The sequence below is a fragment of the Hyaena hyaena genome, unplaced genomic scaffold (genome assembly GCF_003009895.1).
Source record: "Hyaena hyaena isolate Hyena2069 unplaced genomic scaffold, ASM300989v1 scaffold_9, whole genome shotgun sequence".
NCBI classification, from domain to species: Eukaryota; Metazoa; Chordata; class Mammalia; order Carnivora; family Hyaenidae; genus Hyaena; species Hyaena hyaena.
The window spans coordinates 1,064,602-1,081,043 of NW_024080641.1; the positions used below are offsets into that span (position 1 = coordinate 1,064,602).

General features: G+C 52.3%; 2 protein-coding genes across 10 annotated transcripts in view; one reads left to right on the forward strand and one right to left on the reverse strand.

Moving 5' to 3' along the window:
- Nucleotides 1-433: 433 nt before the first annotated feature.
- On the reverse strand, nucleotides 434-14,791 carry ZNF473 (zinc finger protein 473). 3 transcript variants are annotated; one of them, XM_039247328.1, is made up of 6 exons: nucleotides 14,259-14,680; nucleotides 10,783-11,000; nucleotides 8,616-8,725; nucleotides 6,468-6,554; nucleotides 3,073-5,097; nucleotides 434-1,669 (listed from the first exon to the last, which is right to left on the reverse strand). In XM_039247328.1, the coding sequence occupies exons 3-6, from the start codon at nucleotides 8,713-8,715 to the stop codon at nucleotides 1,659-1,661; spliced, it is 2,223 nt and encodes a 740-aa protein (XP_039103259.1). In that variant the 5' UTR covers nucleotides 8,716-8,725; nucleotides 10,783-11,000; nucleotides 14,259-14,680; the 3' UTR covers nucleotides 434-1,658. The 3 variants fall into 3 exon arrangements, with proteins under 3 accessions (XP_039103259.1, XP_039103251.1, XP_039103242.1); XM_039247320.1 differs by lacking the exon at nucleotides 434-1,669 and adding an exon at nucleotides 14,742-14,791 and having other exon boundaries at nucleotides 1,860-5,097; nucleotides 14,259-14,491; XM_039247311.1 differs by lacking the exon at nucleotides 434-1,669 and having other exon boundaries at nucleotides 1,860-5,097.
- VRK3 (VRK serine/threonine kinase 3) overlaps nucleotides 14,787-16,442 on the forward strand; it is a 34,316-nt gene continuing 32,660 nt past the window's right edge. For 2 of the 7 annotated variants that reach the window (XM_039247348.1, XM_039247339.1), the window contains exons 1-2: nucleotides 14,787-15,046; nucleotides 15,885-15,947. The gene's annotated coding sequence lies outside the window, so the exon portion shown is untranslated. Of the gene's footprint in view, nucleotides 15,047-15,174; nucleotides 15,196-15,884; nucleotides 15,948-16,442 lie in introns of those variants that run through there. The other 5 variants (XM_039247362.1, XM_039247358.1, XM_039247373.1 and 2 more) reach the window with 3 other exon arrangements.

Below are 16,442 nucleotides of genomic sequence, written 5' to 3' on the forward strand. Positions count from 1 at the left end.
ACGACTGCCATTGAGCGGGAAACTAGCACCTGTCATTACAGAAAGGGTGGGATGAGGGACTAAAATAAAGACCAAGGGAGGAAAGTGACACTAATTTCTAGCTCCAGTGACTGTCTGAGCTTGAGGACTGCTGTGTTTCTGTAACTAGAGAGAATGACAGGCTGTCGTGCTGCCTCCCCGGTCAGGGTCGCTGAGAACGAACACTAGGATGAAGTGTTGTCTGATGATGTAACTGAGACCGGCCGAAATCTTATGGTTCCCTGGTGCTCTGTGCCCCACCAGCGCTTCGGGAAAACAGACACAACAGTCCCTCCTCACGGGGCAGCTTTTACCATTATAAGCCCTCCTCTTCTACTTGGCAGGAACAGGGCCCTCTGCGTGCCCAACATCTGGCCAGGTACGCAGCACCAGGCCGAAGAAAGCCACCGACACATACCAACTCAAAAACTTTAATCAGCAAACCAACACATACACACGAGTCATCCCTCCGCCAGCCCACAGCACACAGGTCAGTGGTTACAGAGCCCGCCCACCGTGGCTGCCGATTTCCCACAGGACGTCTGACCCCCATCTTTGGTGTCAAAACTCTCGTTGAACAAACTTATCTGTTTGGGTTCCTGCCTCTGGCCTGCCCTGTGGTACAGAACAGGCCTGTCGCCCAGATGACACAGCGATCTGACGGCAGGGACCGTGCAGGGAGTTCAGTGTTTTGGCCCTTTGAAAACCAATATGCTCTGTGCTGTGGTGTGGGCCCAGAGGCGAGCCTGTGAGTTCCCAGTTTCAACAACAAAACCAACCAGCAGAGCTCAAAATGCAAGGATTTTTGTTTCTTGGTTTTTGTTTTTTTTTTTGAGAGAGAGGGAGTGGGCACAAGTGAGCAAGGGGTTGGGGGTGGGGGGTGAGATGCTGGGCTCCCCCAAAGTGGGGCATGAGCTCACCTGATAATGAGACTCAAACCCACGAACCGTGAGATCATGACCTGAGCCGAAGCCAGACGCTTAACCGACTGAGCCACCCAGACACCCAAGTTTCAAGGTTGAAAAGGCTCAAGAACTCAGAGCACATACTCCTAAACTTCTTTAGCACCAAAACTATGAATGGTATCAAAAGTGTCAGTGTCTTCAGAAAGTTCTCTTTGTGCTTCAGCAGACATGTGACCAGGCCACTCGGTGGGACACAAAAAGCCAGAGCTGAGGAGGTGCCGTCAATAGGGCACATGGTTGTGCCCGGTGTCTTAGCTGGAGAACAGGCCTGGCCGACGCTGAGCAGCTGGCTTGCGGGTGCCAGCAGGGAGGACGGGGCCTCCCCGGGCTCTCCAGCAACGCTTCACGGTCCCAGAACTTGCTGTGACAGGAGGGAATGTGGCATTTTAAGATGTCACTTGTCAACGAACGGTGGTTCTCTGTGGAAATGGGGCCATCCGCTTCCCTTTGATTCCAGAAGTTTCACAGCCAGGCCAGGGCTTGCTGCATACTGGGCACTCCCACCACACACTAGGTCTCATACCACAGAACCAACTTTAAACGGGGAAGAAAATTACAAGAAGAGGTGATATGTTATGTGGAGAGCGTCCCTTGAGTGAGGTTCTAGAGTCAGGAGAGCAAAGTTCTAGCTATTTGGTGTTAGTTTACATACTCTTCTTGGCTTCTGTGGGTTAGTTAAGAAAATACTGCAACAGAGAAGAGGGAAGGGAAAGTTAGACTTAACATTTTTTTTAAATGATTATTTTTGAGAGAGTCAGAGTGCAAGCAGGGGAGGGGCAGAGAGAGTGAGCACAGAATCTGAAGCAGGCTCCAGGCTCTGAGCTGTCAGCAGAAATGCCAACATGAGACTCAAATCCATGAACTGGAGATCATAACCTGAGCCAAAGTCAGATGCCCAACCAACCGAGCCACCTAGGCACCACCCCCACCCCCGCCTTTTATTTTTTCAAAGAGTAAGGTGCTGTGTTTTGGAGACTAAACTTAGCCAGAGGCATTTTGGAGAAAAACTCAAAATGAAAGCTGTGCATAGTATTAGTAAGAACATTAACTGTAGTAAATAGAGGATTGCTAACTCTTCCCTCCCTTTTTTAACCTATTGGTTGTATGTCATGAGGACTTGTAGCTCACATCTGGTGAGTACTTACTATGTGCTGGACACTCAGTTCTAAGTGTATCTTCACATCTATTTATCTTCACAACAGCCTTCTGAGGTAGCTAACTATATTGTGCTCCTTTACAGATGAGCACACTGAGGCCCTAGGAAGTCCCAGGGCTCTCCCCGGATCACTCAGGTAGCACATGGCAGAGCTGGGATTTAACCCAGCTGACTGGCTCAAGTCTACCACTGAATTGTCATTCTACACAGCCTCTCAATTACTGTGTTTTCATGAAACTCAGGTGTGCAAATTTTCTAATTGTTCCTTATTAATAAATAGATGTATTTATTTGGTGGGGAAGGAGCTTACAGTGTGAGTTTCAGCTTTAGGGCTCAGATGAATGTGTTTAGATGTCTGGAACCCTATTGCTGCTGCTGGGACCCTGTAGCATTGCTACTTGTTGCTTATTGCTAAGTAACTCCTTGTTACCATCAAGTATGAACTTGCTGATGTCTACGGAGACCTGCAGCAGAGGGCTTTCTGACAATACCGACATTGCTACATTTTCTCTTGGGTGTGAACCCTCTGGTGCTGATTGAGATGGGTGCTGAGGCCAAAAGCTTTTCCACACACCCTGCAGGCATAAGGCTTCTCCCCAGTGTGAACTCTCTCATGCTGCATCAGATTTGCTTTCTGGGAAAAGGCTTTCCCACATTCAGCACACACATAAGGCTTTTCCCCAGTGTGGATTCTCCGATGAACAGAAAGGCATGAGCTCTGGCTAAAGGCCTTCCCGCATTCCGAACAAACATAAGGCTTTTCTCCAGTGTGAACTCGCTGGTGAACAGAAAGGCACGAGTTCTGGCTGAAGGCTTTCCCACATTTCTGACAAACATAAGGCTTTTCCCTGGTGTGAACTCTCCGGTGTTGAAGAAGTTGAGCACCCAGGCTGAAGGTTTTCTCACAGTCACTGCATTTGTGGGGTTTCTCACCTGTGTGATCTCTCTGCTGCTCTGAAAGACATGAATTCGGATGGAATGATTTTCTGCATTCATCACACTCAAAGGACTTCTTTCCAGCAGGAGTTCTCTGATGCTGAGTGAGGCAGTTACTTTGGGGAAAGGCTTTGTCACACTTGCTACATTTAAAGAGTTTCTTCTCCTCGGTGTGAGTTAACTGATGTTCTGAGAGGTGTGCACTTTGGCTGAAGGTCTGTCCACAGTCACTACATGTAAAGGTGTGCTCACTCTTGTGGGTGGACTGATGTTTTGTGAAGGAAGTGCTGCGGATGAAGGTCTTCCCACAGTCCCCACATTCATACGGCCTTGCTCGAGAGTGGATGTTCTGGTGGCGAAGGAGCTGTGTACTTTTGCTAAAGGCTTTTCCACACTGGTCACACTCAAAGGGCTTCACTCTGGTGTGAACCCTCTCGTGCTGAGTCAGATATTTGCTGCAGCTGAAGGTTTTCTCGCATTTGTTACACTTAAAGTGCTTCTTGTCAATCCCTGAATGTTCTCTCCGTCCTGAGTCCTGATCCAAGATACTCCCGCTCTCATCAAGTCCTTGTTTTTCTCTGGTGTGAACGCTCTGGTGGCATGCTAGAGTCGAGCTGCAGAAGAAGCGCTCGCCACATTCCTGACACTCATGGAGGGTCTCCATAGCATGCATCTTCTGGTGTTGGACAAGGTATTCATGATGGGTGAAGGTTTTCTTGCATCTGTCACAGCAGTAGGACATTCCTGTGGTATGAACAGACTGGTGTCGAATCAGGTGGGAGGGCCGGCTGAAACTCTTGATGCATTGATGACACTTATAGGGCCTGTAGCCAGTGTGAATCCTCTGATGTTCATTAAGGTGAGTGCTCCGGTAGAAGGCTTTCCCACACTCATTGCATTTGTAAGGTTTCTCTCCACTGTGAACCCTCTGGTGGACCTTCAGGGTTGAGATATTCCTGAAGAGCCTCCCGCACTGGTCACACTCGTAAGGCTTTTCTCCAGTGTGAATAGACTGGTGTTCGACGAGCAGCAAGCTCTGCTCGATGCCCTTCCCACATTCCTGACTCTCGGAGGTAGTTTCCGTAGCATGGGTCTCCTGATGTTGGAGAAGGTATTTGATCAAGTTGAAGGTCGCCTTGCATTTGGCACATTCATAGTGTTTCTCAGTGTGGGTCTTCTGATGCTGAGTGAGATGAGAGGTTTGGCTGAAACCCTGGCCACCCTCATTACATTTGTAGGACTGATCACCTGTCTGGGGTTTCTGGTCCTCAGGAGGCTGTACGCCGAGATCTGATGGAGGGTCACTGTCTTGATTCTTACATGGTTCTTCTCCAGGGTGAATTTTTGGATCCCACAGCTGTGTGTTCTCACTGCAGGCTTCCCCGCACTCGTCATGTGGGCAGGTTTTGTAGCCCGTGTCAGTCGTCAGGGGCACAAAGGGGCAAGACATTTGGCTGAAACCTTCCTCATACTCTTCATGCACAGCGGGTTTCTCCCGAGTATGAATGATCCAGTGCTGGATAAGATGGTAACTCTGACTGAAGCTCTTCTCACATTCACTACATTTATACAGTTTCTTGCCTCCCGGGACAGGATTCTGCTGGCTCTGGTCTAAGTCACAGCCAAAGTCTGTCCCATGTTCCTGAGACTCAGCTGGTGCTGGGCTCTTTTCAGGAAGATCAAGCATCACAGAATCCTCTCCCACAGAAAGGAGTGACTCGGGACCGAGGTCTCTCTGGAGTTGGGGACTTCTGCATTCTGTGAGACTTTCCTTGTTGGCAACAACGTCAGACTTCTGAAGACTTTCTGGATCTCCCAGCAAACTATCTAACCAAGTCTCACCAACACAGGCCTTCCCCAGACTGGAGTTCCAGAGGCCATCCTTGGACAATGTCTCCATGATCTCCTGGGAGAGTCCTTCTTCCAAGAAGTCTTGTGCCAGAGGACAGTTCTTGACTTCAGCCACGTCTGAGAGAGGGAAAGTGCAGATGTCTCCTGTCCTCCCGGGTGAACAGTAAGGAGCTGCAGGGTGAGAACACAGACAAGAGGGAGAACGGGTGATGGCTCCTTGGTAAGCCCGTCCCTCAAGGGGGTGATGAAGAAGGGGCCAAAGTGGTGACCCGGCTAGGACTGGCATCACAGGAAACAGAGAGCCCATTTCCAAGATGGTTAAGTGGAGAGCTGGGCAGCCGCAGGGGCTCCATAGGGAAGGGGAGCCTCTTAGATACTCTCTACCATGACCCCCATTGGCTATGGCCCACTTTTTGGAGAAGGACGCTGTTCAACAGGGAAGGAGATATAAATGATATTAATGCAGTACAATTATAACTGCTGGGGAACGGATTTGGTTGGTAAAGGTGTGGCTACATGTGTCTGGAAACAACCTATGCTTTTTTTTAATGTTTGTTTACTTATTTTGAGACAGAACGAGAGCGTGAGTGAGCGGGGGAGGGACAGAGAGGGAGAGAGAGAATCCCAAACAGGCTCTATGCTGTCAGCACAGAGCCCAATGTGGGGCTCGAACTCACAAACTGTGAGATCATAACCAAAACCAAGAGTCGATGCTTAACTGACTGCTTGACCGGGCACCCAGGTGCCCCCATATATTGTTGAGGTGGCAGGAGTCCATGCTGGTCACCTACGCACACACACCAGGGTGCTCACCAGGCTACAGAGGGTCCATGTTCGCCAGCTCATGAGAGGCGAGCCTAGAACGCAGCTACACCATGACTGGGTGGGTGGTGGAGGCCCGGACTGAGCCACGCAGCCACCACACTGTGGTCTCTGATTCAGGGGCCCGTCTCATGTTAACGATGTAACCATGAGAAAAGTCACCCGCACCCCAGGCAAGGCCCCTGTCTTTGCCTTTTCCCGCTGGGGACATGTCAACTAGTGTGACACCCTCCCTGCCTCACCTGTCCCCTCTGGAGGAACCGCGGCCTAGACAAGAGCAGAACAAATGCTCTTGGCTGCAGCAGGCCTGGGCTTGAGTTATTAGCAGAGGCAGCCCTGGGCTGTGCCCTCTGGGGCAGACTTGTGCAGACAGGGGCGAAACAGACTGGGGGTGTGCGGTGCTCAGCGGGCACAGGGCAGGAAGGTGGAGACACGGACTCGGCATGAAGGCCACCTCCTGCTAAGTCTGGAAGGACCGAAAAGAGGACAGAGGAAGGGCACCAGGACAGCCACGTGCTGAACACAGAGGTAGGCAGACACGAGACAAGGGTTCTCACCCCTGCCGGGACGGGGGACAGAAGCCAGCACGCGGCAGAGTGAAGTGCATTAGTCCAGGGTCAAGACGTCTGGATGTTTGGGGTCCAAACAGAAGTTCCAAAGATGGAGGGCAGACAAAGGGCCATGTCCCACCAGCCCCTGCCCCCTCCCAGCCCACTCACCAAGGCCCTCCGATTCTGGGCTTTCCCTGGCCACGGCCTCCAGCTCTTCGCCGCCATCTGGACAGGTCAGTTTGGGTTTGCAGGGGTCTGCAGGGAAAGAAGAGCGCTGTCATCAGCCGGGACACAAAGGGCCAGGGCTGCTCAGTGGGAACCTTCTGGCTCTCCTGACGATTCAGTGCTTTATCCAGCGTACAGCTCCTGAGGGCCAAGTGCCACTCCGGGTGACTCCGGGGACGCCTTCCCTGTAGGGTTCCCAGTCCAGTGGAGGAGAGGGACCGTCGTCACAATCCAGGGTGATAAGAGCTGTGAAAGCCAGGGCTGGGGATACAAAGGACTTGCAACAGCTCTTGAGGGAAGGGCAGTCTGCCAGGTGGAGAAGCACGTACTGACTCATACAGCCATGGAGCCCGAGGCCTCGGTGGAACATGCTGGGTTTCCAGACCCTGGACATGCCTGCGCTCTGCCCTCGGCAAACTGCTCAAGGAAGGGAGCAGAGCCCTAATCCCAGCGGGGACATGCTACAGTGGAGGAAAAGCACCTTCTGGCTTGAAAATGAAAGGGCCGCGAGCCAAGCGATGCAGGCGCTTCTAGACGCCGAGAAAGAGCAAAGGCACAAGAGCCTCCGGACAGAACGAGCCCTGCAACGGCCCGACTGCAGCCCGCTCACACCCGTTTCAAACTCCTGACCTCCAGAACCGTCGGTGAGCAAACGTGTTGTTTTACGCTGCCGTCTGTGGCATCTGTCAGAGCAGCCCCAGGAAGCTGATACGGCATGTGGATAGACACACGAGTGTGTGCAGGGTTCAAGGGAGTTGTGCGTTTACCGTGGGGTGTCATTTAGAGAAAGGATGCTGAGGTCCAAGCCACCCGAAGCTGCTTCTGCAGCACACGCTCAGTAGAGCTTAGAAAGACTGCGAGGCTGTCCCTGGGCCGCTCTCTGGAACCCTGGATCTCAGGAGGGTTCTGGCATGCCCGAACCAGTACTAGGGGCCCCCTGTGCCTCAACTGTCATGCTGAACACCCACTGTCCGGCTGGGAGCCTAGAATTTTGGTACATTCCAGGCAGAGGGCGCCTGTGTGACCAGCTCCCAATAAGAGCTGCAGGCGCTGAGTCTCCAGTGAGCGCCCCCAGCAGACATTTCACATGACTCGCGCCCCCACTGCGCACCCTGTGGGACCGCAGCCAGAGGGAGGGCTCTGGTCTCCCCTTTGCCGCCCGTGTCGTGTCCTTTCTCTGGAGGACGTCATGGACGTGAGTACGACTACATGCTGACTCCTGCAAGTCCCCTCCTCCTAAGTCACTGAACACAGGGGGCCTCTGGGAACCCCCGCGCAGCTGGGAAGGTGACTCCCCCTCTTGGACCTCGATTTCAAAGGGACCGTCAAAACAGGGAGTCGGACTTGTGGGGTGACTGCAAGACTGAAGGCCAGTCCTCAGTGCTGACGCAGCGTGATACCCGGCAACTCCTGCTCCTCGTTCCTTTACTGAGCCACTGTTCAGTAAGTCCCCGTGGCAGGAGCCGTTAGTCCTAAACACCGGGGACACACCAGCGATTCGCACCAGTGGAGAGTCCCCGCCCTCAGGAAGCGGCCCGTCCCAGCAGAGGGAGGCAGAGCATAAAGTGGGCAGTTAGAACGCGCAGGAGTGCTGGGTTGGCGGAGTGGGGGAGGAGGACTTGGGAACAGGTCGCAGAAGAAGTCTTAAAAAAGGGAAGGCTGGAGGCAGGAAGGCAAATGCAGAGACCCTGAGTGTCAGCCCCGCAAGGACGAAGGGAAAAGTGCTGACGGGGACAGAGCGGCAGGCGGTGTGGCTGATGGGCTTTCTCAACCTCAGCACTGGTGACATTTGGGGTCAGATAATCCCCGGCTGTAGAGGCTGCCCTTGCATCCAGGATACGCAGCGGCGACCCTGGGCTCTACCCATTAGATGCCAGGTCCACACCCCTGCTCCCAGGTGCGGACAATGAAAAAGGTCACCAGGCATTGCCAGTGGCCCGGGGGGGGGGGGGACAGAACTGGCCAGCGGAGCCCTGCTGGGCTACATTATGCCAGCTCTGAGGCACTAGGGAGCCGAGAATTTATCCTGTGGGTCAGAGGGGCCAAAGAGCAGAGCAGGGACTGGGCCCCGGGGCTGGAGCGGACACTCACTCAGCAGGAAAAGGTTCTGGTAGTTGTCCAGCGCCGTGTCCCAGAACAGGTCCCCCTGGTCCAGCCCCAGCTGCTCCCAGTCCTCCAAGGTGAAGTCCATGGCTACATCCCTGTGGGTCACAAATTCCCGCAATATAGCACACTGTTGGTAACCATGGGCCTGGGGTCAGGGATGGACCCAGTAGCTTACTTGGTGCACCGTGCCCTCCATGTATGAGGCCTTTGACAAAAATCATCTCCTGGGAGCCCTGAGATGACACCGGGGATCACCATGTTTTGTAGGCAAGATACACGGCGTCTTGGAGAGGGGGACAGGAGTTCCCCTTAGGGTCACACAGGCAGGACTTCAATGCACATTGGCCTGTCCCTAAAATCTGCTTACTTGGGCCTTTGCTTTTTAGTGTTCATTCAAGACTTTTTAAATTTTTACTATGGAAATTTTCACACACACAGTGGAGATCTGCACGTGACAGACCACCATGTGCCCATCACCTCACTTCTGTCCCTGTTAACACTGGTCTGGTTAGGGGGCACCTGTGGCGCTCAGTCGGTTAAGTGTCCAACTCTTGATCTCGGCTCAGACATGATCTCATGGTTCGTGGGTTCAAGCTCTGTATCAGGCTCTGCGCTGATGGCCCAGGGCTTGCTTGGGATTCTCTCTCCCCCTCTGCCCCTCCCCGGCTCACGCTTTCCCTCATCTCAAAATTAAATAAACTTAAAAAAAATTGGTCTGTTTCGTTCATTAAACCTCTTCCCCACCTGTTTTTTTTTTTTTTTTAGAAGGGGGAGGGGTTGGGAGGGAATATTTCAAAATTACTCCTAGGCAGTATCTGATTTCACCTGTGAAAACTTCAGGATTAATGGTATAACTCCTTAATGTCACTGAATGCCAGGACGATATGCAAAGTCTGGATGCAGATTCGTCTGACATATCAATGGTGGTTTTTCCCCCCACTGTTTTTTTTTAATTGTAAAAAAAAAGGCCACTTCATCCAGTGGCACTAAACATACTCACACTGTTGTACAGCCAATACCACCATCTGCTTCCAGAACTCAGTCCATCCTGCAGAACTGAAACTCTGTCCCCACCAAACGCCACCTCCCGGCTCCCCGCCGACCCCAGCCCCACACCAGCTTCTGCTTTCTGTCTCCACAGTTTGCCTGCTCTAGGCTCAGCGGTATGTCTTGCCGGCTGGCTTGTCTGGATCAGAACCCACGAGGCCCACGCCCCGCACGGAGCTGCCGTGACCGCGAAGGGTTTTAGTCCCCAGCCATACCCTCCTGCCCTCCTTATTCCCCCACGGTCCTGCCTGCAGCTCCCACGTCGGAGATGTGGCGAATGCTTCCTGTCGCTGTGTCCTGGCTGCTCCTCTGCCCACCGCATCTTCTGGACACTGCTTGGTAAGCAGCGGCTTAGACGCAGTACGACTTCCGGGTGAGGAGGGGGAGGGCAGGAGCCCTCACAGGTGGTGCCGGGTCCACTCTGGGCTGTACGACTGCCTGAGGCGTCTGTGTGTCTTCTCGATGCCATCTTCCTTTCTCTCTCTCTTCTTATTAAGTAGGCTTCACGCCCGGGGGTGTGACTGGGTGGCTCAGTCAGTTAAGCGTCCTACTTCAGCTCAGGTCATGATCTCATGGTTCCTGAGTTCGAGCCCCACATTGGGCTCTCTGTGCAGAACCTACTTCGGATCCTCTGTCCCCTCTCTCTGCCTCTCCCCACTTGCACGCTTGCATACTCTCTCAACAATAAGTAAACAGTTAAAAAAAAAAAAAAGTTGGCTCCACGCCCAGTGCAGAGCCCAACTCAGAAGAACCCTGAGATCAAGAGCAGGATACTTAACCCACTGAGCGACCTAGGCAGCAGGTGGCGGCTGAGCACAGTTCACCACCAGGCCAGGACGGGAGTTTTGGTTATGCGGGGGAACCGGAGGGGAGGCTGTGGAAGGCGGCAGGACTCAGGTCCTGCAGGGCGGGGCTGAGAAACCTGGATTTTACTTTCTAAGCAGGAAGGACTCCCAGAAGGGTGCTGAGCAGGAGAGCGACAATATAAGAGGATCACGGGGGGGGGGGGGGGGTGGTCACCATAGGACAGTGAGCCCTGAATAAAGGCAGGCCAGCCATGCAGCCTCAGGGCGTGACTGATCAGGACGAGGGGTCCTCAACTCACCTTGGTGGCAGCCAACTGGAACTCAGCGGGACTCAGTGGCCGGGGTTCTCACTTAGGATCCCTCTCCTTCCCCTCCACATTCCCGGCTGGCAGAGCTGCAGGAGAGACAAGGGAGCCGGGAGGAAGACTCCCTTCCTTCTAGGGCTGGCTCCCTGGCCATGCTGGATGAGCCCCCAGAATGTCCGGCAGCAGGAGGATCGGTCAGAATGGGAGTCTCCCTGCGGGAATCACAACAACACTTCTGTGCTGACTGAGACTTACTCCAAGCCCCTCATTTCCACTGTGCTTCACAGCCCACGGGTATTACAGTCAGTAAATACACGGTTGGGAGAGGTGGCGACTAAGGTCTGTCACCTTGGCGGGACCTTCGGTCTTGCTCACTGCTGGGTCTCAGCACAGCACGACCTGACGTGCAGCAGGCAGTTTTTAAACGTTTGTTGACAGACATAATGTCTCTCGAACCGGACCCCTGGGATGAGGAATCTGGGATTTCTTTTTAATGTTTATTTTGGAGAGACAGAAAGACAAAGAGAAGGAGACCCAGAATATGAAGCAGGCTCCAGGCTTTGAGCCATCAGCACAGAGCCCGATGTGCGGCTGGAACTCATGAATCGTGAGATCGGGACCTGAGCCAAAATTGGACGCCTAACTGACTGAGCTCCCCAGGCACCCCGAGATTCTGGGATTTCTATTACTGCCTCTAGGATTTGAGTCCAGGTGAGTTGGCCTCCAAAACTTTTACTATTTTTCCTACAGTAGCAAGATTTCTCCAACCCTTTTTTTTTAAACCATGACCCACAGTAACAAAGACATATACCATTACTGTTCATTCACACGCGTAACGAGAACAAAACCTTCATGAAACAACACTGAATCTTACCAAGTAGAATGTACTGGGATCTTTTCTATTCTAGTCTCTTTCATTTTACTTCACTAAAAAATATATATATATGGCCAGGGTTACCTGGGTGGCTCAATTGGTTAAGTGTCTGACTCTTGATTTTGGCTCAGGTCATGATTTCAGTTTGTGAGATTGAGCCCTATATCGGACTCTGTGCTGACAACTTGGAGCTTGCTTGGGATTCTCTCTCCTCTCTCTCTGCCCCTCCCCTCTTGTGCTTTCTCTCTCAAAATAAGTAAACATTAAAAAAAAATTATGGCCACTGCCCAGTGAGTTATTTTCATGACCCATAATATACAAAACACTGCATGATAGGGCTTATTCTTTTAAATACTTATTTTAAGAAAGAGAGAGAATAAAGGGGAGGGGCAAAGAGGATCAGAAGCAGGCTCTGAGCTGTCAGCACAGAACCAGAGGTAGGGCTCCAACGACCTGAGCTGAAGTCGGACACTCAACCGACTGAGCCACCCAGGTGCCCTTGTACCATAGGGTACACGTTGGTAGCTGCTATGAATTTCCTAAGTGGCACAGTATCTACAGAGTGATGAAAACACTCCGTAGCACAAAGCAGCAGGATGATTTAATGTCAGGTCCACAATTCTTAAGCTTCTGGGGACAGATATGCTTTGAAAATCAGAAATTTTTCATTTTTATTTTAAAAAAAGTTTAATGTTTATTCATTTCAGAGAGACACAGGGAGAAAGGGAGAGGGAGAGGGAGAGGGAGAGGGAGGGGGGAGAGGGAGAGAGAGAACAAGTGGGGAAGGGACAGAGAGATGGAGATAAAGAATCCTAAGCAGGCTCCAGGCTCTGAGCCGTCAGCACAAGGCCTACATGGGGCTCGAACTCACGAAACGTGAGATCATGACCTGAGCCAAAGTTTGGACACTTAACCAACTGAGCCACACAGGCGCCCCAAGAAATTTTCTGATTTTTAAGAAGGTGAATACACACACACACACACACACACACTATATATTCATTAAAATCACAGTGCAGCGTGGGTCAGGCAGCATTTTGTACTTGAACACCTTAGTAATTCTAGAGTGAAGGGGATAAATATTCTCTCTAGGTAGGATAATTAAAGGTCATAAATCCCACCAGTTCTGGTCAGGTGTGGACACAAAATTTATGGAAAAAATGATCTTCCGGGCTTTCCAGATTTTCACTGTAGATAAGGCAATGTGGTAGACTTGTAAATGCTAACATTTACTCAACAGTGATTTTCCTCACATGACAGAGGCTAAGCCTTGACTTGGGAGTATAATTTGGCCCAGATGTGGTTTTTTGCCCGCACTGTTGGCAGATAGGAGGTTTTGAGAGAAAATTGTTTTAAGTAGTCTCAAACTTGAAAACCGCGAAATTGAGCATGGAACCTGCTTAAGACTTTCTCCCTCCCTCTCCCCCGCCTCTCTAAAATAAATAAAAATGAAAAAAATCAATTTCCAGTCTCCGCAGAATCCTAGGATTTGGTCCACTGAGTCTATTCCCACAAAGCTGTTAGTTGGGGCCTAAAGCTGCCTCCCCCTTATATGGGGCGAGTGCTCCCTGATGCCCCACAGTCCTCCACCAGGCAGTTCTCTCCTTATCTCCCTGCCCCTCCCTCATACACATCTGAGTTTGAGACCTCTGTCTAGTTTCCAAGTCACATTCTGTCCATATCTCATAGACTCTGAGCCTGGGGACAGAAGAAACTGGAGCCCTCATGTGAAGCTCAAGGTCACCCAGCCTTGACTTGGGCCAAACAATTACAGGACTGACAAATCTGGGGCTCTGGAGTTGAGAACTCCTGCTTCTTAGTGTGGGACCAGAGCCGGCTCTCACCGTGGCTTCCACGTGTACGAAATGGGACAAGTACAACAGCCCACAGCCCCGCGGCTGTAATTCTAAAAACCACAAAAAGCTCCGAAAACCAGAACCTTATTCATTCATACACGGGCAGCAAAACTGGACCCGAAGTGCCACACGCTGTATATACTGTGACTATTCACGCCTTTCCCGGCAGAAATAATCGACTTCAAGAACTGCCCCGGACCCCTCTGAGGTGTTGCCTAACGATGCCACAGGCACCCTGTTAACTTTCCAAACTCTGATAAACTGTGATCCCCGAAGTGCTCCCGGTGCCAAGGGAGCCGATACAACCGACGAGCCGCGCTCGGCGCCGCTGCGATTACAGGAGGGAATCCGAGCACCGCGCGGAGCCTGGCGCACAGCAGGCGCTCAATGTGAATTACTCTGCCCTCCTCCCACTCGTTCATCCGGCCAGATCCGCCCGGCTTCAACTTCAGGCAACCCAACCCCTCCTTCGGCTTCCGTCTCCTCACTCGAAGGTAAAATAAAATGTACCCTTTCCTCTCAGGGCTGCCGGTGAGGACTGGAAACCATTTCAGCGACAGCCCGGCAGAAAACAGGCTCTGCACAGAGAGCGGCCAAGACCCCACATGGACACCCACCGCCCCCAGAAGGCGCGCCCCTCACCGAAATGGGCCCGTGGGCGTTCTGTCATCCCTCAGGAAGGACCGAGCCCCAAGCCCCGGGGGCACTCAGCTCCCCCCCCCCCTGCAGCGCCGCTTCACCTTTGAAGACAGCCCGCCGTCGAGTTAACAGAAGAGACTCCCGCCCGGAGGCAGGCGCACACCCAACTCCTCCCACTGGCGCCTCGTAACAACTTCCGGCGCCGCGAGAATTTCCTCGAGCTCCTCCACCCAGGAGCCCCCGCGCCAGAGGGAAGACTCGGTTTCCCAGAAGGCTGTGCTGACTCCTCCCCTTCTGTTCCTATATCCACACTCGTCTCCGGCCGCTGAGCACTCTAGGAAATAGAGGAGGAACAAGATCGGGACCAGGGAGCCTGTGGGAATTGCAGTCCAATTTTTACTCAGTTAAAGGACAACCTAAGCAGCGTACTCCGGCCTGAAGGAGCCAGGGAGTTGCCATGGACACGCATTGAGGAGGAAATCCCTGAAAAGACGCTTGGAAGTAAAGGGCGGAGTTTGAGGCGGGAAATAACAAGACCCCTCTCTGATAGGCGGAGAGACGCTCCGTAGTTCATCCCTCCTTACCATTGGCTCCAGGTTGGCACATGCGCAGTAGAACAGGAAACTTCCAAGAGATGGTGGAATGGGGGTGGGCGATGAGGAAATAATCCCTCACTGGCACTGCCAGAGAGCAGTCCGGAAGCCAAAGGCGCCTGCGCGGGCGCTGTCCTTCCCCGAGGTCGAGGATGCGCGCGCAGCGCTTTCCGCCTCCCGGAAGTTTACTCGGGACAACTAAGAAGGTGAGTTCTACGATCCGCGAAGGGTCGGAGAATCTGACCGCAGATATCTGGCTCCAGACTCCGCTCACCAAGTCCAGAGGTGAGGAGAAGGTGAGGCAGAGCATGGGGAGGTCTCCTGACGCAGTGACCACACTTCGGTCGTGTTGCCTGTGACGTCAGTATGACCCTTTGCAGGAGATGGGGAGGCCCCGGTGCTGGGGTCTCGATGAAAGAAGCTTTTGGTCGCCTCTGAAGCCTCTGTGGGTTCTTAGTGGGCGTTACTACGACGGAGATGGGCAGGGCTCATAGGGAGCTTGTCTGAAGTCCAGTCCTGGCACTACGTCATGCCCGGTTTTTTTGAGGGCGGGGCTAGGCGAGTCGTGGTCATCTAGACGGCTGTACCTCCTTAGCTGAGGTGGACGGAGTCTAGTAGCCTTTAGCTCTTTGGCCGTGCAGTGGCTGAGAACCTTCTAGGACGCAATTCTTAACACACAGCAGATGTTCAGTAAATATTGGTTGAACAGATAGATGGATGATAATGACTGGCGTGAGCGTTGGAGCCTTGGGTTTACGTCCTGAATTAACCATGTGACCTTGGACAGGTGACCTCACTGTGAAACTACCTTTTTCCATCCGTATTTATTGAGCGTTTACCGTAACACTACTTCCATCCGGCCCATTAAACAGTTGCTCGTTTGTTTATTAATAGCATCCTATACGATGAGAATGTGAGCGTCCTCGGGTCAAGCAAGGGCCTTGTTCATTTCCTTTGCTGCTATATCCTCAGTGGTTAGCACATATTAGGAGTTCAGTGAGTGATTATTGAATGAGTGAATGAACTTAGTACTTGCCGGCTACATAGCCGGTGATCAATAAACACTAACCATTATCTTTCACTTATGTGTGGAATGGGCCTGAGTCAACCTCTCCACTTTTTATTCACTTACAGGACACTTTTAAGATGGAGTTTCCAGCCCAGTGAATCTGAGGGCCAGACTGTGACCCTATAAAGGTACCATCCCTTCAGCGACAAGCCCCCTTACGGCTTGTTCCCACCAACAGCCTGCTCCTGCTCCATCCCCTCTGTGTTGCTGCTGTCAGACTGCACTCCCAGCAGGAAGGTTATCATGGAGGTGACAGGGTCACTGGATTAGGCACTTGCCCCATTCTGTGGAGGCCATCTTTAGCCAAGGGCACTTGGCACCAAGGGAAAACTACACTTAAGAGAAAACCACTTAAAAGTCTAAAAAAAACCAACAAACCAACAACCAAAAAACTGTCAAGTTTTAGGGCCGGCTCAGTCAGTTAAGCGTCTGGCTCTTGATTTCGGCTCAGGTCATGATCTCACAGTTTGTGAGTTCAAGCCCCGTGTTGGGGTCTGTTGCTGACAGCAGGGAGCCTGCTTAGATTCTCTCTCTCTTCTTGTCTCTCTGCCTCTCTCTTGCTCATGTGCATGCACGCTCTCTCTCAGAGTAAATAAATTTTTCTGTAGTCTTAGGATGCTAGT